Source organism: Rousettus aegyptiacus, unplaced genomic scaffold (genome assembly GCF_014176215.1).
Source record: "Rousettus aegyptiacus isolate mRouAeg1 unplaced genomic scaffold, mRouAeg1.p scaffold_m13_p_14, whole genome shotgun sequence".
Taxonomy (NCBI): Eukaryota; Metazoa; Chordata; class Mammalia; order Chiroptera; family Pteropodidae; genus Rousettus; species Rousettus aegyptiacus.
In genome coordinates, this window is record NW_023416289.1 from 34,648,254 (window position 1) to 34,670,510 (window position 22,257).

Consider the following 22,257-nt stretch of genomic DNA (forward strand, 5'->3'; position numbering starts at 1 on the left):
ATGACCACTCTGCAACAACCCATCCAAATTACTGGGAAGCTAGGAGACCAGGGAGTTAGCGAAGAAAATAAATCTTCAGGAAGAATTGATGGGTGATGTTAAGTAGAATTAGTAAGCAGTTGGAGGATTTAACCGATATGGTGATCAAACTTTGTTCTTAGGAAGAAGGTGAGAAAGGCAATTACTTACTTTTGGTGAAGATGGGATTCCAGAGAATAGTTTACCCTCCCACCTGAAATGCTAAAAAAAAATTTCAGGTGGGAGGGTAAACTTTCTCACAAAATATATGAAAACTTGGTGTTCAAGACACTGGATATCAGGTAATGAAACAGAGATCGCTGGTAAATGAGAAACATATGAGGCAAGTATGATGCTGTGACTTCCCCAGGTACTGCCTGGACAATTTCCTGGCTGCAGTCTCTGAGTGGAGGAGACCGAGCTGGGAGTCAAGAAGACTGAAGTGGCTTGAGGTCACAAGGTAAAGTACCTGAGAGTGCTGAAAGAAGAAACAACCCAGACATATGCAGAATTTTTACCTTAGTAAAAACTCTAGTTTTTACCTGAATACTGTTGAGAACAGGCATGTGAGAAAATGATCTGAAGCTGGGGAAAGAACTGATAGAAGAATAAGGCAATAAGACAAATCCACAATAAGAGATTTTAACATGCATCTCTTGATAGAACAAGTAGACAGAAAATTTACTTGTGAGAATGTTGAAGAGGTAAACACCATCAGCCACCTTGATTTAATTGACATGTAAACACCACTCCACCCAAGAACAGTAGAATATACATTCTTTTCAAATGCACCCAGAACATTTATCAAGATCGACCATACTCTAGGCCTTAAAAAAAGTCTCAGTAAATTTAAAAGGGTTCAAGTCATACAAAATATGGTTTGTGACTACAATGGATTAAATTAGAAATCAACAACAGAAAGGTCATTGGAAAATCCCCAAATATTTGGATCTAAATAGCTCAATTTTTAGTAACCCATGGGTCAAAAGAGAAACCAAAGGAGAAAATAGAAAGAATATGAATTGAATGAAACACAGAACATAGCATATCAAAATGTGTAACTGTACTCAGAAGAAAACATAATATCACTAAATGCCTAAGTTATAATAGAAATCTCTCAAAACAATGACTTCAATCTGCACTTTAACAAATTAGAAAATGAAGAGCAATGAAACCCTAAGTTAGCTTAAGGATAGAAATAATAAATATAAGGATAAAAATCGATCTTGGATTTTTTTATGCTGGTTTTATAGAACTGACATGACAAGTTTAAATGAAAAATTCATCGTTCTATTATCCTGTACATGTAATCACCCTCCACAAATCTGGTGGCGGTTTTCTCAGTTCTGGTCAAAGTTAAGAGTGATGGAACCCATGTGGTCATACATCCAAATGAAGTTGTCAAAACAAGATATGGGTGTTTAAGAAAAAATAGCTTTCACAGAAGGAAAACTTACAAGTAAGAGTCCAGTTGTATACAACCCCTTTACAAAAATGAATTCTGATTTTATTTCTTATGTATTTGCACAAGCTGGAAAGAGAGACTGAAAGCTATCATGGTGAACAGCTGACAGGAGAAAAGCCTAGCACTTAATAAATCCAGGGGTTTCCCATGTCAGCTTGGGCAACCATAACAAAATATCAGACATTGGGTGAATTCAACAAAAGAAATGTGTCTCTTAGTTCTGGAGGCTGAAAGTCTGATAGCAGGGTGGCCGCCTGGCTGGATACTAGTGAGGGCTAGCTTCCTGTCTTGTAGACAGCTGGCTTATTGCTGCGCCTTGACATGGCAGAGAGAAAGTGAATCTCTTTTAGGCATTCGTCTCATCATGATGGCCCCACTCCCATCACCTCAACTAACACTAATTACTTCTCAGGGGCCCCATTTCCCCATTGGGGGTTACAGCTTCGACATTAATTTGGGGGAGGGGAATACATTCAGTCCATGAGACCCCATCCTCCACCAATTACTTATTACACAACAGTATTCTTACATGAAAATATCAATATTTATTCATATAAATACAAATTTATTTTCAACTAAAACAAAAAATAATTTCTCCCTGCTCTAAAGTTCCTTGTTCTTCAGTACATCCTATTTTTTCTCCCATTAGCCAGCCTGTCAGGGTTGTTAGATTTTTCACATCACATATCTTCATTATGTATGAAAACGTATCTATGATACTGTCCCTTTGCTCCACGTAATTTTGACTGTTATATTTATCCACTTAAAGATTCACTCTCCTTTATTTTCACCCACGAATTTTTGGCAGCCAGAAGTGGCACCTTTACTTTTGAGGAAGTCCCTTATATATGATAGTTCTAAGGGACAAACACAAACCTTCTTCATGTGACATTAAATCAGGCTCAAAGCCCCATCCACAAAAAAAAAAAAAAAAAAAAAAATTTAGAATTCTACTTTATTGTAAAGCAACCAATGAAATAGCTTTAAAACTGCATTGGAAATAAAGTATCAGTGATTCTTACCAAATGAAGAATGGTCTTCATTAAAAACAACTGATCCAATTATCTGAACTTTATTAAGACCTATAATAAGGTCACCACCTCAGCTAATTTCAAATTCTCAGTTCGAAAATCATCAAGGACTTTTGCTCTTTGGCTTTCAAAGAGGGACACACCATCAAATGGTCCCATTTTTACAAAATGTATGTTAGAGACAAATGCCTTTTTCCCACGCCTCTGTCTCTACTTTGATGCTTCAGTCTTTGCTTTTATAACAGCATTAGGCTTTTTCTTCGGAATGTGTATTCTGATGTCGAATCAGGGATGAGCTCCGACTATATGCCTTCCCACATTTACTACATTCATATGGTTTCTCTGAAGAATGGCTTCTCTGGTGCCGAATAAGATCTGACCCACTGCTAAATGCCTTCCCACACTCATTACATTCATAGGGTTTCTCTCCAGTATGACTTCTTTCATGTAGAATAAGGGACGTGCGTTGACTGAAGGCCTTCCCGCATGTTTTGCATATATATGGTCTCTCTCCAGTGTGAATTCTTTCGTGTTGGGCAAGGTGCGCACTCTGACTGAAAGTCTTCCCACACTGATCACATTCATATGGTCTGTCTTCACTATGAATTCTCTTATGTCGAGTAAGAGATATTCGATGACTGAAGGCTTTCCCACATTCCTCACACTGATATGGTTTTTCTCCAGTATGAATTCTCTGATGTTCAATAAGAAATGACTGGCGGCCAAAAACTTTATCACATTTATTGCATTTGAAAGGTTTCTCTTCAGAATGAATGTTCTGATGTATTTTAAGGTTGGCGGTTCCAGAAAACATCTTCCCACACTCCTTACATTCAAACAGTTTCTTCTTCTTTGTATGAACTTTCTGATGTTGAAGAACGGATGAATGCCGCTTACAGACCTTCTCACATTTATTGCATCTGTACAGTTTCTCTCCACTGTGAATTCTCACATGCAGAATAAGGGCTGAAAGCCGCCTGAAGACTTTCTCACATTTATCACATTTGTTGAGTTTCTTGGAAGTGTGAATTCTCTGATGAAGAATAATAGATGAAATCTTATTAAAGGATTTCCCACATTTTCTGCATTTATAAGGATTCTCTAAATGGTTCTTTTTCTGCTGACTTAAGGCCTTCTGACTCTCATGGGTTTTCTCTCCAGCATGAATTCTCTTATGTATAACAAGGGCTGATTTCTTATTGAAGCCTCTCCCACATTTATTGCATTCATGTACTTTTTTCCTATTGTGAATTTTCTTATGAACTAAAAGAGATGACATTCGAGTGAAGGCTTTCCCACATTTTCTGCACTGGTGGGCATTCTCAATAAGGTGAATTTTCTGATGTATAGGGGGAGATGCGTTCTGACTTAAGGCCTTCCCACAGTCAAAGGTTTCCTTTCCATCATGACTTTTCTCATGTAGAATAAGGGTTGTTCTATGAATGAAGCTTTCCCCGCATTTATCACATTTATGGTTTTTCCTTCCATTGTGAATTCTCTGATGAAGAATGAGCGATGAGACTTGTATGAAAGCTTTTCTACAATTACTACACTCATAAGGCTTCTCTTCAGTATGAGAGCTCTGATGAAGTTTAAGAGATAACCTCTGACTAAAGATTTTCCCACAGTCATTACATTTAAAAGGGTTCTTTCCCGAATGTACCTTCTTCGGTTTTATTAGGACTGAATTTTTCTTGTGGCCTCTTTTTCCTGTGGGACCTTTTTGTGGTGCAGAAACTGTTTTCTGATAGATGTTCTGCTCATATTTTTTGCAATGATTTTGAGGTAATTTCTTCATCTCGCATTTAGCCCCTGAGTCTGAAATACATCAACAAATTAAACATTTTGTTTATTTAAAAAATTTGTTATTTAAGAATCTAAGTTGAACTGACACAGAAAATTTCCTAGGATGTCAAATTTTACCACAAGAATTACTCCTTTTTATAAGTTGCATATCTGGAAGTTGAGCATCAAAATAGAAAGTTTTGTTTCTGGGAGAAATAACTGCCAATAATAATATTTTGCTTCATTATGATTTCTGTCATTTTCTGAAATGAGCATGTTCCTTATGAACATAACATTAATAGTAATTTTAAATTATTAAAGTAGCTCTTTGAAATGCTAAAAAAAAGTAGTAAAATTTGAAAATCATTAAGAGAAATTTAAAACCTTAAACCACTTTGATATTTCCCCAGAATTAATGTGAAGAAAAATTAATACTGTGAAAATTGGATTTCATTAGGCTGATTAAATTTGAGGCAGATTGGCTTTTAACTAAATACTCATTTTTGTAAGAACCACTGGGAACTCTCTTTAGAAGACAAAAACCACTAACCCAGAACTCGGTACCCTGTGAAAATATGCTTCAAAAGTGAAAGAGAAATAAAGACTTTCTCAGACAAACAAATATCAAGAGAATCTATTGCCAGTACAGCTATCTTAACAAGAAATATTAAAAGTGGTGCTTTAGAAAAAAAGGAAGATAATACAGATCAGAAATTTGGATCTACATAGAGAAAATAAAAGCACTGAAGAAGGAATAAATGAAGAAAAAAAACCTTTTTTTCCTTATTCTTAATTAATCTAATAGATAGTATTTGTTCCAAATAATAACAGCAACAGTGTATTCAATTATGTAATTCATGTATTCAACTTATGTGTTTGTGTGTGTATATAGAAACATATACATACATACATATTTAAGTCTGCTTATATATAAATAAAGTGAATGACAGCAATGATACTTGGTCTAGAAGGAAGATATTAGCATTATTTTGTTATTATAAGGTACTCATACCACTCATAAAATGGTATAGTGTTATTTGAAAGTGGACTTAGATTAGTTATAAATGTGTATTGTATATTGTTGTAAACTTTAGGGCACCCACTAAAAAAAAAGTTTTTTAAAAAAAGTATAATTGATATGCTAAGAAAGACAGAAAATGGAATAATGTAAAATGCTCATTTAAAACCACAAAAGGCAGAAAAAGAGTGGAAGGCACAAACAGGATAAAGACAACAAAGAATAAAGGCAACAAACAGAAAATAGTAACAAATATGATTACTAAATAATTATTTCTGACATTATATATCCACTATATCACTGTGAATATGAATGGTCTAAATGCACCAATTAAAATAAACCATCGAAGTGGATTAAAATATATGACCCAACTGTACACTGTCTGAAAGAAATCCACTTTAGATATAAAAACACACAGAGATTAAAAGTAAAATGGATGGAGAAAAATATATCATGCTAACACTAATCAAAAGAAAGCAGCAGCAGCTTTATTAATTTTGGACAGAGCAGACTTAAAAACAAGGAAAGTTGTCATGGATACAGAGGTGTATTACATAAGGATAAAGAGGGCAATTCTTCAGAAGCCAAAACAATTCATAATGTGTATTTGTCTAACAATGAAGTGTCAAACAAAATGAGACAAAAGCTGATAGAACCTCAAGAACTAGATGAATCTAGCATCACAGTTGGAGACTTCAACGCCCTTCTCTCAGAAATCAACAAATTCAGCAGGCAGAAAATCGGCAAGGACACAGTGGAACTCAATGACACCATCATTCAGCTGGATCTACTTCACATCTACAGACTAATTCATCCAACAACAGCAGAATTCACATTATTCTCAAGCTCACATTAAATGTTCACCAAGATAGAGCACATTCTGGGCCATAAAACACACCTTAATGAATTTAAAAGAACAGAAATCATACAGTGTCTGCTCTCAGACTGCAATAGAACTGAACCAGAAATCAGTAACTGAAAGATCACTGGAAATTCTCAAATACTTGGAGATTAAACAACATACATCTAATTAACACACAGGTGAAAAAGGAAATTTCAAGAAGAGTTTAAAAATATTTTGAACTAAATGAAAATAAAACACAATTTATCAAAATGTGTAGGATGCTGCAAAAGCTGTGCTTAAAGGAAAATATACTGCACTGAATACATATATTAGAAGAGAACAAAGATCTAAAATCAATAATCTATGATTCTCTCTTAGAAAAGTGAAAAAAAGAAGAGCAAATTAAATACAAAGTAAGTAGAAGAAATACAGTTGATCCTTGAACAACATGGGTTTGAGCTCCGTGGGTCCACTTACGCATGGATTTTTTTCAATAAATACACAGTTGGGTCTCTATGTCCCCGGGTTCTGCATCCATAAATTCAACCAACCTCAGATCAAACACCTTATTTTTGATCTGTGATTGGGAACCTGCAGATGTGGAGGGACAAATTAAGTTACATGCAGATTTTTGATATGCAGGGGTCCACGCCCCTAACCCCAATATTGTTCAAGGGTTAATTGTATTAGCAAACTGAATTCAATAGCATATTAAAGTCATCATATATGTTAACAAGTAGGATTTATACCTGGACTGCAAGAATAGTTTGATATTTGAAAATCAATCAATGTAACATATCACACTAACAAAATGAAGGACAAAAGCCACACGATTATCTCAACTGATATAGAAAAAAGCTTTTGACAAAATTCAACACCCTTTCATGATCAAAACACTCAACAAACTAGGACTAGAAGGAAACTACCCCAATATAATAAAAACGATAATCAAAAAGCCCACAGCAAATATCACAGTAAATGGGGAAAGACTGAACCCTTTTCCTCTAAGATCAGGAACAAGGCAAGAATGCCCACTCTCACCACCACTATTCAACATGGAATTGGAAGTCCTAGCCAGAGCAGTTAGATAAGGGGGGGGGAGAGAGAAAAAAAAAAAACATAAAAAAAGGAAAGTCAAATTCTCTCTGTTAACAGATGACATGACCTTATATGTAAAAAACCATGAAGAGTCAACACAGAAAACTGTTAGAACCAATAAACGCACTCAGTAATGTGGTAGGATACAAAATCAACACAAAGATCAGTTACATTTTTATACACTAACAAGACCCATGTCCAAAAGGAAATTGAGAAAACAATCCCATTTACTATAGTAGCAAAAAAAATAACATATTTAGGAATAAATGTAACCAAAGAGGTGAAAGACTTTACACTGAAAACTACAAAACACTGGTAAAAGAAATTAAAGAAAATACAACTAAATGAAAAGACATCCTGTACTTTTCGATTTGAAGACTTAACATTGTAAAATTGATTCAATGGTCAAAGTGAGCTACCGATACAATGCAATCCTGATCAAAATCTCAATGACATTTTTTGCAGAAATAGAAAAAAGGCCCTAAAGTGAATCTCAAGAGACTAAACAGACAAACAAATCTTGAAAAAGAGGAACAAGGTTGGAGGCCTCAAACTTTCTGATTTCAAAACACATTACAACACAACAGTAATCAGGTAGTGTGGTGCTGGCACAAAGATAGATACACAGACCTGTAAAATAAATGGAAGGCTCAGAAATAAACCCTTGCATATCTGATCAATTGACTTTCAACAAGAGTGCCAAAACTATACAACAGGAAAAAGATAGTCCCTTCCACAAAGGGTGTTGAGAAAACTGTGTATCTAATGCAAAAAAATTAAAGTAGAACACTTACCTTCTACCATGTACAAAAAATAACTCAAAATGGATTAAAGAGCTAAACATAACACCTACAACTATTAAACCCCTGGAGGAAACATAGAAAAGCTCCAGGACATTGGATTCAGTACTGATGATTTCTTAGCAATGACACCAAAAACACAGGCATCAGAATAAAAAGTTGACAAATAGGACTACATCAAACTATACTTCTATATGCCAAAGGAAACAATCAACACAGTGAAAAGGCAACCTGCAGAATGGGAAAAAAATAATTGCAAAACATGTCTGATAAGAAGTTAACTTCATAAGGAAATCCTACAACTCAACAACAAAAGACAAATAACCCTACTAAAAAATGGGCAAGGGGACTTAAAAAGACATTTCTGCCAAGATAGACAAATGGCCAATAAACACATGAAAAGATGCTCAACATCACTAATCGTTAGAGAAATGCGTATCAAACACATATTATCACCTCACACCCATAAGGATGGCCACTATCAAAAAAACAGAAAATAAGAAAATAACAACTGTAGTGAACATATAAGCAGAAGCTGAAACTCTTGTGCACCATAGGTAAAAATGAAAAATGGTGCAGCCATTGTGAAAAACAGCATGGAGATTCCTCAGAAAATTAAAACTAGAACTACTATATGATCCAGTGATTCCACTTCTGGGTATTTATCCAAAGAAACTGAAATCAGGATCTCAAAAAGATATCTGCACTTACACATTCACTGCAGCATTATTCACAGCAGCAAAGAGGGGGGAGCAACCCCACGTATCCACCAACAGATGAATAGATAAAGAAAATGTGGTACGGTCATCCCTCAGGGGATTGGTTCCAGGACCTCCATGGACACCAAAATTCATAAATGCTCAAGCCCCTTATATAAAATGACATAGTATCTGCATATAACCTACACACATCCTCCCATGTACTTTAAATTGTCTCTAGATTTCTTATTATACCTTATACAATTTAAATGCTATGTAAATAGTTGTTATACTGTATTTTTTAGAGAATAATGACAAGGAAAAAAGTATGTACATGTTTAGTACATATGCGACCACTGTAGGCCTAAGTACATGGCATCCATACCAGCAACAACATTAATGTTTTTTTCAAATATATTTTCAATCTGAAGTTGGTTTAATTCACGGACGTGGAACAGAATATGGAGGGCCAACTATATATACATATGATGGAATATTATGCAGCCTCTGAAAAGGAAATCCTGTCACATGCTACAACATGGATGAAATTCAAGCTAAGTGAGAAAAGCCAGTCAGAAACGGTCAAGTACTATGTGATTCTATTATTATGACATACCCACAGTTTTCAAAATCATAGAAACAGAGAGAAGAGAGGCAGTTCTCAAGGACCAGGGAATAATTAGTAGTTAAAGGGTACAGAGTTTCAGTATTGCAAGATAAAAAAGTTTTGGAGATATGTTGCATAACAGTGTGAACACACTTAACTGTACATTTAAAAACGATTAAAATGGTATATTTAATGTTACACTTTTTTTACAATTAAAAAAAAAACTCATAAAACTGTAAAGGAAACATTGTATGACCAATCAAAGAGGAATCCATTGGAAAAGGGAATAAGTTTTTGAAAACTCATCAAGATGAATGGCTATGGGAGATTTTAATTTTTTTAATAAGAAAAGAAAGTGATACACGTTTGGACATTGTTACCAGATGTGCTTTCATTAAAGCCATAATATACTTTCTCGGAAAGAAAATACAAAAGCCAAAGCAGGGAAAGTGACAGGGAGATGAGGGTGTTATGGTCTGAGCTTCTGAGACCAAAAGCTGGAGTTCCAACCCAGCTCTGCGTCACTACTTAGTTGGGTGACCCCATGCAGGTCACCACAGCTCTCTGACCTGTTTCTCATCTATAAAATAGGAGTAACAGCACCTGCCTTCCAGCATTGCTGGGAGGAACCAGCACTCATCCTCATAAGGGCTTACTGTATAGTGCTTCTCTTCCCTCTAAGAAAGGTGGGTGACACTAAGGAGACTAGAATTTACTGCACAGACCTGGGGCCTCTGAGGTGAGCAAGTGGCCCTCAAACATTATCCTAACGAGGCTGTCCTCTCCAGGGGAATGAGCTCCTATATGTAATGCCCACTTTTAAGCCCTGGCTCTGTCACTCACCAGGGCCCCGGCGTTGTCTTGCTGGTTCCACCGTCCAGGGTGCTTTCCCCTTCTCCAGTAAGATGATCACATTGGGCCTCCGACAGGAAAGTCCTGTACACGGGGAACACATGGGACCTAAACACGCTGTGGTCATGACATCAGAGATGGGCCCTGCAGCTCTATCAATGGAGGTATCAGCCCAGAGGAGTGTAGAAGATACAGAGGGCCCCTTGGGAATGAGGGGCATGAAGACATTCACAGCCAACAGTGTTTCATTTCCAATCTGCAGAGCCAACCACCTTCCTGAAAGGCTGAGCCACAAATTCCTGAGGCTGATTAGTAAGCCATTGCCTCTGGCTCGAACCGCACCCTCCTCTCATCGGTTTTGGGTGCAGGGCATTTCTCCTTCACCAGCTGCCCCTCGAGGATTCTCAACAGGGGCTCTAGTGGTTTCAATTTATACTTGTCTTTTCTCCCTCCACTCCCAGAATGAGTATCCTCCTGCTCCCTCAGGTGTAGAACCCAGACAGGGTACCCAGTCCTCCTTCAGATGTCTGCGTCTTTTCCTCTAAGTCCTCAAAACCTAAGTTCTTCCCTGGCCCTCGGATGGAGGCCATGGCCTGTAGTTACCATCTCTGTGTCACCTCAGTGTCTGCCTTTGGCTTCTTAACAGTACCTGTTAAGTCGGTTCCTTGTATTAAACTCTCAAAACAACCAGGGTGTCCTCGGAAGGTTACATATATTGTTACCATATGACTAGCAATTCTGCTCCTAGATCCACACCCAAGAGAAATAAAAATATGCGTTCATGCAAAATTTGCACAAGAATGCTCACAGTGGCATATTCCTAATAGCTGTAGAGTGGAAAAAGCCCACCTGCTTATCAACGGATGAAGCGACAAACAAGATGTGGACCATCCAGACACTGGAGCATTACTTGGCCATAAAAAGGAATGAGGCATCAATACACGCTACAGTGTGGATGAACCCTGAAAACATTATGTTCAGAGAGAAGCCAGACACTAAGGAGCACATATTCATGACTGCACTTCAATGAAAGGCCAACAGGCAAATTCATAGAGACAGAAAGGAGACTGGTGTTGGCCTGATCTGGGGGTGTACTGGGCAGGGGGAACAAAGAATGACTGCTAAATGGTATGGGGTTTCAGCCAAGGGTAATAAAAATGTTCTAAAACTCATGACAGTCATGGATGTACAACTCTGTCAAGAAAATGACCATCTCTGAACTGCATACTTTATATGGTGAATTGTATAGTATGTGAAGTACATTTTAATAAACCGTTTAAAAAAAGAAAAAAGAAACCCAAATGAAAGTGGTTTTTTTGCCTGACCAGAACGATTGCACATGCCCCTTGAAGGGGCGCTTGTGCATTCCAGAGGAGGGGGAGGGGGAGCTTACCGACAGACACCAGGTTCTGGTAGGTCTCCAACATGACATCTTCATACAAGTCCTTCTGTGTGGGGCTCAGCCCTTCCCACTCCTCCTGGGAGAAGTAGACAGCCAAATCCGCAAACGTCACTGGGGCCTGAAATGGAAAATCTCACAGGAGGCTCGTGATTCCACATGCCTGGAGAAGACAGTGGACTGTCCCACACAGGGACAAGGAATGGGGTACACAGTCAGGATTGGGGTTCCAAGGCCAAAGGGGCAAGTGTGTTAACAGAAGTCAAACAGCATATGACATAACCGTTAGTCAAGATTGCTTGCAAAAACAAGCCTGGCAACTTGGACTTACCGGGCACCAACAAAGTTGAGGTGTTTTTCTAAGCACCTACATATACTGGCTCACTTAGTGCTCGTGTGAGCCTGTGACTGGGCACTACTGAAAGAATCACTGCAATGTCCCAGATGAGGACAGTGGGGCCCCAACATGAGGTGACTTACTGAAGCCCTTACAGCTAGCTAGTCCACATAGGGGTTGGGGTCCAATCTGGGCAGTCTGCTTCTGACTAATGCTCCTGACCACCTGCTTTCTGAAAAGCACATGGCTACATTACACGTGGCAAAGGATTCTTTGCAGATGGGACCAGGTGACCTTAAAATAGGGAGATTACCCTGGATTGTCCAGGGGGGCCCGATGGACTCACAGGAAACTGTAAGAGCAGGGACTTTTCTGCAGCTGTGACAGGAGGAGAGAAAGAGACATCAGGGAGACGCAGGCATGCGCTGGGTTGCACCTGCTATGGCCAGTATGAAGGTGGAAGAAGGGGCCACATGGAAGCGGAAGAAACCAAACCCTGCCAACAACCGGTGAGTTTAGGTGAGGACCCGGGGCTCAGGAGACCACAGATGGCCAGCATCTTGATTTCAGCCTTGAGACCTAAAGCAGAGGCCCCAGCTAAGGCACTAACTGGGTGATGATTAAGTGTGTGCTATTTTGATCTACCAAGTGCATGGTAATGTTATAGCAGTGACAGGGAACAAATACACGTAAGTCAAGGGTGAAGCTGTTTGTTCTGAGAAATGGCATTAAAGATGCCTATGTCTAAAGCAGTGTAGTCTGCCTATCACAGGGGCGGCCCTTACCACCTAGTGGGCCTGGCTCCAATGAACAGCACCTGAACAAGGGCTACATGGAGTGTTTTAAAGTCAGAGAGACTTCCCCGTAGTAAACATGGGTTAGACAGGTAGAAACAAAGTGATGTCAAGAGGCTGGCTCTGGAGCACAACATGGAACCTCCTCCGCATCTGCAGGTCCCATCTGGGCACTTGTCTCCACCTTGAGAAATCACAGTGGCTGTCACCTTCCCCCTGGGGAGGGCATTTCTTCCAACACTGGCAGAGGCCTTCGAGGTGCTGGGCCCACAGCTGAATGGTCATGTGTACACTGAGAAAAAGGAAGGGGCCACAGGGCAGCTACCTGGGTTGTGGGGGCTGTCACGCTCTCCTTGGGGTAACAGGAGGAACCCGGCGAACAGGTCTTGGTTGGGTCTCTGTTAGGCAGGAAGTGTACATGGAGGAAAAGCAAATGCGCCACGTCTTCCGGGATGGAATTTTAACAAAGGAAGAGGAATCGCTGTTTACCTTGGATTTGGGCTTTCCTCGTGCAACAGGCATCCTCTGCTCCCTGATGAGGGTCCGCGTCTGGGCGCGGCAGCGCACTATGGCAGCAGTACTGCAGGACAAGGGAAGTCGGGAGGCTCAGTGGGCCTTCTGGGTGGTCATTGAGTCTCAGGGTAAGAAACTCGTAGCCCCTCACCCTGGACATACACATGCACACAGAGGGAGAAGAGAATGTCTTCTGGAACATTTCTGCCCTTTTCAGGGTCAGAGGTAGGCCACAACCAATGTTACCTGCTCCTAAGATCTCAGAAGGTGCTGGATCAGGAGGCCAATGTGACTTGACAGATACCTAATAGTCCATCTGACAAGTATATACTGAGCACTCACTGAGTGCAGGCACTGTCCCAGGTGCTGCGGGAGCAGTGAGTGCACACAGAAAAGGACCTGCTCGTGCACACCCGACATTCCAGCAGGGAGGACAAATCCACATAAACAGTGTCGGCTGAGGTCATTGCTATGAAGGATAAAAGGACCAGGCAGGGGCTAGAGTGACAGGATTGTGGGATGGTGGGTTCGTGAGGTGGCCTCTCAAAGGTCTAAATGTGTGCTGAGGTCTGAATGTGTACAAGTGTTAGCCACATGGGCGCTAACACTTGTGGAAGAGCATTCTGAAGAAGGGTATAGCAGGTGCAAAGGCCCTGTGGCGGGCGTGTGCTTGGCATGTGGAAGGCAGGAGAAGCCAGTGTGCTGCGTGCTGCAGCAAAGAGGTAGGGAGTGGTAGGCCAAGCGGGGCTGAAGCCAGGAAGGCCAAACCATAAAGGAGGTGGTGAGTGGTTTGGAACTTCCCCCAAATGTGGTAAGACATCACAGAAGAAAAGCCAAAGAGGGAACTCACAGATAGGTACGTAGAAATTTAGTAGAGAAGTGGTGGTGGTGCACTGGGGTGGGAGCAGGGGAAGGGGCAAGATGTCCCACATACCTTCTAAAGAGACCCCAAGGAGACCTTCTTCCCCACAGCTGTACCATCCAACATGCATGCCACTAGCCATATGTCTGTCACAAGTGAGTTCTGGAAATAAGGCTAGTGCAACTGAGGAACTGGGTGTTTTATATTAATTGATTAAAACCTTAATAAGTAATAAATATTAAAGTTATCTAATTAAAATTTACTATCAATCTAAAATTAAAAACCAATCTTCAATTCAATTACTGTAAAACTCTTAAGGTCTGTCTGGCACAGCTTGGGTGTTTGAATCTACTTTTCCTATGAAATGTTTTATGAAATTTAAATGTAGAAAGAGTAACTCCAATAAAAATTAAGTGTCTGGATTGAGGTCCACTGTACTTGTAAAACACATACTAGCAGTATAGAAAAACACATAAAGATAGTATGAAAAAAATCACAGAAAATATCTCACTGGTAATTAGTTATATTGATTACAAGTTGAAACTAATATTTTGGACATACTGAGTTAAATAAAATTAACTTTAATGTTTGTTTTTTTTACTCTTTTCAATGTGGTTACTGAAATTTTTTTAATTCTGTGTTGCACCATGTTTATAGGACAGCACTGCCCCTCCCATCCAGTCTACACTATCTCATCCAGCCTATCCCACCCCATCCAGTCTACCCCATCCTTTCACCGCTCTGCTTACTTCACACTCCCCTAAAACAGCTTGCTGATGCATGTCTACGTGGGCACTGCACCCCCCACTGTGACTCAGATTCCAGGAAAACAGGCAACTGGACATCTGCCCACTGCTCTCCTCTCGAGGCTGAGAACAAGCCCAGCACAGAGCAGCACTCAGGAAGATCTCTGACTGACTCAGTGACCAGTACCCAGGCCATCCAGCCCACCGAGTCGGGGTGGGGCCAACCGGGCCATGCTGAGACCACAGGACAGTTCTGCCAGCAGCCCCCTCAAGCCCTCTCAACTTGTCTTTTGGAGAAAGGTGGGGTCTGAAAAAAGTAGACAAGGGGGCACACTTCTCCCCTCATTGTGAAAAATATGAATCTAGAGAAAAGGAGTACAAGGTACCCCAATCACTCTTCACCCAATATGAACACTTTCCTTACTGCTTTTAAAACATCAAGTCATTTCAGTCATGACATAGCAATGACAACAGTTTGCCCTAAATGCATCAGCAGCAGCTCTGGAGAATGCCATCGGCACATGCCAGTGCCAACAACAGTAGACATGTTGTAAGTAGCCTTTATGATTGCTGAGAAAGACACAGCAGGAGGTGGTCTGGGAAATGGAAGCACGGGTATGTCCTCCACAGATGTTCGTGTGCTTCCCTCCCTTGAAAGCGAGGGTAGGTGAAAATAAATGAAGCCAAGACCATATTAAGTAGAGTTAGAGAATGCATATGTTTTGAGGGTGAGACAGCAGAGATCACCCATGCGTTGTCACAGAGCTTTACATAATGGAACCAGGGTCTGAGCTCCGGCCCATTTCTACACCATCTGCCCTCCTGCTGTAGGACAGGAGTCCACACAGGGAATCCTCTCTGGTGGGCTTCGGGAGGTGTCATTGTTGTACCATAATCACCAGATGTTTGCCTTATAGCAGAGAGGCCAGAGGACTTGGGGAGGTTTGCAGCAACCCGTCTAAGGTGAGGAGCTGTGGCTCAGGGACGAACCCAGTGGCCTGGCCTTCCATTCTCTGACCATGCTGAGCAAGGCTTCCCTCAGCAGAAAGTGGAGACTCAGGGGCCCCATCAGAAGCCTGTACACCTGAATTATCTCTGGATTAGACCCAAGGGCAGGGGTATAAGGAGGTGTCTGAAGCACCTGCCAACTTCCATGGTGTGAATACCCCTGCTGGGCCCACTGTAAACTACCAAACTAAAGTCACTGAGCACAGAGCTGGGGACAGGCATGCACAACAGACTTCTGAGAACCAGTACGAGTCAGTCCCAGCACTCCACCAGGGCTGACTCTGACAATGAAGTCCTCTTTGTCTGGGCATTCTCATATTTAGACCAACATCCCTCAACAGCAGAAGGGGATTAAAGCCTAGTTCTGTGCTCTGGGAAACATCCCAAAGCAGCAGCCTCTCCACAGAAAATTCTTTTGCTGGCTGTTTGTGTTTTGTTTTGAAACATCCATGTAACTTCAGCACCCTGTGGCATAAATCTGATTTGTGTTAACATAAAATCATGTTTTAAATTACTTACCAGATCAGTACATTGCTTGGCTTTTCCCTTCTGATTCCTCAAGTAAAACAGGTTGCTCCCGAAAGTGGCATCATGTCCACTCTATGGTTTCTCAAAGCTGTTTGTGCTCAGCCACGCACCCCAAATTGAAGAAGCACAATTCTTGTCCACAAGTAACTTTCTTTGAGGAACTCAGCTCTGCTGGGGAGGAAAGAACAGCAGTTTGATATAAGGGCATTCTGGCAATGTGTGGCTATGGGGGAACTACCCACAGCCTCAGTTTGCTCACCTATACAATGGGGTGAAGAAAACCTGCATCACCCTTCGCTGTCAAGGACTTTACATGAGATGGCATATGAGAATTTCTTGCCTTACTTCTCCTTGTTAAGTCAGTATACACCGAGCACCCAGGAAACCAAGGAAGGCTGAAACTCACTGAAAGAGCTGTGGTTAGAGTCCTCACCCGGGCCTGACTGGAGAGAGATCGACACCATCTCAGTGGAAGGCAACTTGGCAACACCTTCAGAATGGAGGGTGCACATACTCTTTCCACATTTCTGGTAATTGTCTTCAGATGCCCTCACATGTGTGTAAAAGACAGACTGTGGCAGAGTTTGTAGGAAGAGGCAGGACAGGCATGTGGTGAGCACAGGTGGCTAGAGCTAAGCTGTCTAGGTTGGTCTTCTAACTCTGCCACTTTCTCTGTGTGACTTCACACTCTCTATGTCCTCTGGGTCTCAGCTTCCTCATCTGTAAAATGGGACAAATAACAATGACCCCATAGTGCTGTGGTGAGGATGAAATGAGTGAAAACATGTGGCACACTTAGAGCCAAGTTTAGCAGTGCTAAACAAAAGTCAGTTATCAAGAGATTGGAAACAACCTGACTGAATGTCAGTATGAAGATGGCTAAGTGAACGTTACGTGCCCACATGGGACTCCATGTAGCCTTTAGAAAGAATGAGATGGCACTACATCAGTGGTTCTTCATTGAGGGCAATTTTTCCCCCAGGGGATCCTTGCAATATCAGGGGACATTTTTGGTTGTCAAAACTGGTGGGGGTGGTTTGCTCCTGTCATCTGGTGCGTAGAGCCCCAAGATGCTGTTCAACACCCCACATTGCACAGGACACCCCCAGAGCACAGTGATCTGGCCCAGATGTCAACTATGCTAAGGTTGAGAAACCTGCTCTACATGCACTGTGTGAAGAGGTCTCCAAGAGACGCTGCAATGATGAGGAAAAGGTAGAGAAAAAATGCTTGGAAGAAACAAAACACAAAATACAAATACATGAGTTTGAAAAGGCATAGACAAGTTCTGGAAGAGTGATCAAGAAGCTGGTGGGAGTGAGTGTCTCTGAAGAAGGAAACTAGGTCCCCTGGCATGGTAGAAGAAACCCAAAACTCTCTTCTCCTCTCTACACCTTGGCCTTCCATTACCCATGTACGGAATTACCTCTTCAAAACATTAGCACCACAAATGAAATAAAGAGGCTAGATTCATCACCACAGGCAGGCTGTACACCTGGCCTGTCTCCCAAGTCCCAGACCACAGGGTGGAAAAGGGCTTTGAAAAGCATGAAGCTCAGTTCTTGGTCCTAAGGTAGGGATGGCTCAAACCTGGATGGGAACAAGCTTCAAAGAGTTAATGGACAGTGGCCATGCCTCCCATCAAGGGGCAGGCAATGACGGTCCCCCTCAACTCCACACCCCTCTGGCCTGGAGGGCCATGCCCAGCCCTGAGTTGGGGGCAGGTCCTGACACACTTGAAAGCCAGCATGGACAGTGTCCCCATTTCCTTCCAGCCAGAGCTGGCCTCTGCTGAACCACCTGTCAAATATCGGAAGACTACTGTCCCCTGAGCCTGCCAGCCCCAGAGACAGGATGTATGGGGACACTTTCTCTAAAGACCTAAGTCCATTTGTACCAGAAAACACAGACGCTGCATGTTAGGATAGGACCTGCCATTTCTCTTAGCACAAGGACAGGCATTATCAATTTAGGACGGAGCTTGGAATGTCCCTGTCATGGGGAAGTGCACCTGTCAGGACTGCCTGTCCTAAGATACTGAAAGCACTGGTCACTCATCTGCTCCCCTCTCCACAACACTGATTTCTTTGATTCCTAGAAGCCCCGCAGGAACCCGCAAGCTCTCAGAGTTGTAGCTCTTAGCCCTGTCTGTATACTAGAATCTCTTTAATAAATACTGATGGTGTGCCCATCCCAGGCCAATTAAATCAGAATCTCTGGGGACTGAATCTGGGCCTTAAAAAAAAAAAAAAAAAAAAAAACTTTCCGAGGTGATGTTAATGGGAGGCCAGGGTTTATAATCTCTGCCCAGCCAGAGCCTTGAGAGCAAGGATGAAGTGCTAAACCCTCTAGCCTGAAGCCCAGGCCCAATGTTGGAGCAGAATAGACTTTAATGGGATGAAGGGATGCCACTGAGTCAATGAAGGTGGCCATTGCTGGCTTGGAGCTGACTGAAGTGCCCATGGGAAGCTGGTGTTGACTCTGAAAACAGCAGCTGCTGTCACCCCGTAATCCCTTCACCCTGCTTTACTTTTCAAATGCTTATTACCACCTGTGATGAATTTAATTGTGGGCTCCCTCCCAGCTCCCTACTAAATGTGCAGTCCAGTATAAACCTCATCTATCTCGTTGGCTGACTAGCATGGTACCTAGCCCCTGGCAGACACTTGACTGAGTGGCTCTGACAGCCCACCTGGGCTTCAAGCCACAACACTGTGCTTTCTTCTTATCTCAGGAACATCACTCTTTAACACCGCTCCTCCAGTGCCCTCGGCTTTCTCCCTATCCTTTCTTGGGAATGTCCAGAATATCCTCCTCATGGTCCTGTATACCACTGATTATTAACTAGGATGATTCTGCCCTCCAGGGGACACCTGGCAGTATCTGGAGACATTCATGCTTTCACAATTAGGTCAAGGGGTTTGCTATTGGCACCTGGTGGATAGAGGCCAGGGATAATGATAAACATCCTATGACACAGAGGACACAGTCCACACCACCCCAGAAAAATTATCTGGCCCAAAGTATCCATAGCGAAGAGGCTGAGAATAGGACACAGACACACCTCCAGCCCCTGGGGTTATGGGAAGATACAACTCCTCATGCCCTGCCACTTTCCAGGTCCAGTCTTCCCCACCACAGGTTGCCTAGGGACATCTCCACCTAGGAAGACCCTCTGCTCCGGGTCTCCCAGAACTCTGACTAGAAAGCTCTGAATCTAAGCCCCTACCTAGAGTTTTACTTTACCTCTTGACCTGAAATGTTTATTCTGGGGCTCTACTTTTTGCTTGTCTTCCTGTGGATCTTATTTTCTGGGTTTGGAATCTTCATGGTTATTATATTAATAATAAAACAATTATACTTTACATATTGCTTATTTGTGTCAGGTACTGTTCTACATAATGCTCACCATAAGCCTGGGATTGGTACTATTATTGTCCCCACTTTGCAGGTGAACTGAGAGGCAGCAGATTTAGGTGATTTCTCCCCAATTCGCACAACTAGTGAGTGATGGAACCTGGAGTCCCAAAGTCCACGCTCTTCTCCAAGCTCCCCTAGTCACCTTGCCACAGGTTCCACAGGCCAGGGCAGGCTCTGCCCTCCCTTCAAATGTATACCAAGGCAGAAGCAACTGGTGCAGCTCACCTACTGGGGACACCACTGCTCAACTGGGAGAAACCAGACCCTCAGCTTCAAGGACAAAAGCCCAGTCTCAAACTCTGAGATGAAAACCCCTTCAGCATTCACCACTGCACCCCTACCCCCGCACTGGGTCAAAGAACAACCAGCAGTACGACAACAAACACCTGGCACATACACAGTGCTTGGTAAATGCTAAGCTCTACCCTGGGTGTTTCACCTGTTACCCCACTGGATTTTCCCACCACCCAGGCAGGCGGTTTCATCGTCCCACTTAACCCACAAGGGGAGCCTTGCACAACACAACACCGCCTTTCCCAGGGCCCATCGCACCTGTGCAGACGCTCAGAATGCTCCCCACCGGACCTCCTTCCACAGTCACAGGCAGATACACAGCAGGACAACACAATCACGCAACTGCAAAACCACTAACACTCCCAGTGTCGCACCCAGCCGCCCTAGATTGATAAATAACTACATCGCTCTCGTCACACACACAAATGCGCTCCAACCACACAAATCCTCAAGGCGCATTTATACCCATTCCCAGATCCCTAGAGGCGCCGTCATTTTTCTCCTATCAACACCACAGAGCACACAATGAAATACACGATACTGAGACACGCCCCCGTCACCACACGTGACTCCGCCACGAAGACAAACACAGAGCCACCCATACACACCCCTTCTCATACCACATCCAGCACCACCACACATTTCAAACACACGGTCATGACCCTAACCCTCACACTCCATCCGACACTAGACACGCAATCCCACGCAGCCTTGGGCCCTCGATCCCCCGCGGCGTCACGACTTCCCGCAGCCTCACAGCCACGCAGCCGCCGGAACATATACATAGGTCTGCGTCCACTCTTCCGTCCTCGCGGGTCGCGTACTGGCAGCGCCTATTCTGAAAGCTGTGCCCGCAGCCCACTTTCCCAGCGCCTGCGGCCGCCCCTCCAGGATCCCAGTGGGCACCACGGTCCCCGCCCCTTCACATGTGGGACTCGTAGGCAGGCCATGGCACCGCCTGCGGGACCGGCCCCAGAGCAAGGCCCCGCTGCTAAACAAAACCACGCGGCGAGAGCTCGGTCACAACCACACGTCCAGGGGCGTCCCACAAGCACTGGCCTGAGGCCCCGCCCCTCTGCACGTAACGGCGTACGCCAGCCCGCTCGGGCAATCAGAGCGTCCTTGGGAGCGTCACCGCCAGGCCTGCCCAGCGCCAATCCACGTAGCACGCACAGTCGCGTGTGGGGCTAGCTCAGTTTGCGCTGGCTCCATGCCTCGTTCCCCTTGTGAAGTCACGCGACGGCACTCAGGCGCTGAGGCCCATCCTTGATCTAGTCAACCAAACCCACCCTCCGCAGTCCGCCGCTTTCCTCGGCTTCCACACCTGCGCGTTCCCGTCTGGGGGCTTCTAGCCCCAGCACTCTCCCCCCTGCGCCGGTATTCTCCGGTATTTAGAGCCAGACTCACCCGCGGACGCTGAAGCGCACATTCGTGCGTGCGCACTGCGAGTTCAGTGCGCAACTCCCAGAAGCCTCTGGGGCGCAGGGCGGTTCGGTGCGGCCACGCCCAGGCGTGAGGTGGAGACAACCTGGGTCACTGCTGGCTCTGACCTGTCTTTCCCAGGGACGAACTGGCTCGGAAGTGAGGCGGAGGAATGTTTCTCCAGGCCAGAAGAGGAATCTCACTTGCGCTTTTATCGACCGAGAAGCCCCAGAGTTCTTTGCGCGGCCTCTTTCTGGCGCCCAGACTCTGTTTTCTGGGAGACCCTGGAGCCAGGTTCCGTGGTGCTGACGCTGCGCGTCCTCCAGAAGTGCACGAGGGAGTGGAGCCGTTTTTGTAGTGTGGTGGCTGAAAAATGACTGCTAGAAATTTATAACTTGCAGGAAATTACTGTCTGACTATCGCCATGGGAACATAGACTTTTCATTATATGAACATAACATTCTATAACAAGCTTTCTGCTTCTCTAACCCCGCTTGCTTACCCTACCTGTGGGTCAACAGGTAATGACTAGAAGAAAAATAGACCTTTGTGTTCAGACAGAATAAAGAATGGGATTTTGGGCTTAAAAACCCTGTACCTCTACATTTCGGGGCTGCTTAATTTAGGGTCTGCGTACCCCTGGCAGACTCAGCTGGCTGAATAAAGAGTGTGTTCCCTATAACTCACTGAGTTCTGGTGGTCCGTGTGTCTTTTGAGG

General features: G+C 43.3%; 1 protein-coding gene across 7 annotated transcripts; it reads right to left on the reverse strand.

Annotated features, from left to right (window-relative positions):
- Positions 1-2,420: 2,420 nt before the first annotated feature.
- ZNF667 (zinc finger protein 667) lies at positions 2,421-21,644 on the reverse strand. Of its 7 annotated transcripts, none has more exons than XM_036232257.1 (6): positions 21,525-21,644; positions 16,395-16,571; positions 13,236-13,326; positions 11,610-11,694; positions 10,208-10,300; positions 2,421-4,332 (listed from the first exon to the last, which is right to left on the reverse strand). In XM_036232257.1, exons 3-6 carry the CDS (start codon positions 13,266-13,268, stop codon positions 2,762-2,764), a joined length of 1,782 nt encoding a protein of 593 aa, XP_036088150.1. In that variant the 5' UTR covers positions 13,269-13,326; positions 16,395-16,571; positions 21,525-21,644; the 3' UTR covers positions 2,421-2,761. The 7 variants fall into 7 exon arrangements, with proteins under 7 accessions (XP_036088150.1, XP_016009648.1, XP_016009650.1 ...); XM_016154162.2 differs by having other exon boundaries at positions 11,610-11,736; XM_016154164.2 differs by having other exon boundaries at positions 11,610-11,736; positions 16,395-16,574; positions 21,525-21,635.
- Positions 21,645-22,257: the final 613 nt, after the last annotated feature.

What these genes read in the sequence shown, in the direction of transcription:
- ZNF667 (XM_016154162.2), bottom strand. Translation starts at nt 13,268, where the DNA reads ATGCCTGTTGCACGAGGAAAGCCCAAATCCAAG. An exon ending in GAGGAAAGCCCAAATCCAAG is followed by an intron (nt 11,737 to 13,235) that starts GTAAACAGCGAT and finishes TTTCCATTTCAG; the next exon opens with GCCCCAGTGACGTTTGCGGA. An exon ending in CCAGAACCTGGTGTCTGTCG is followed by an intron (nt 10,301 to 11,609) that starts GTAAGCTCCCCC and finishes CCCCGTGTACAG; the next exon opens with GACTTTCCTGTCGGAGGCCC.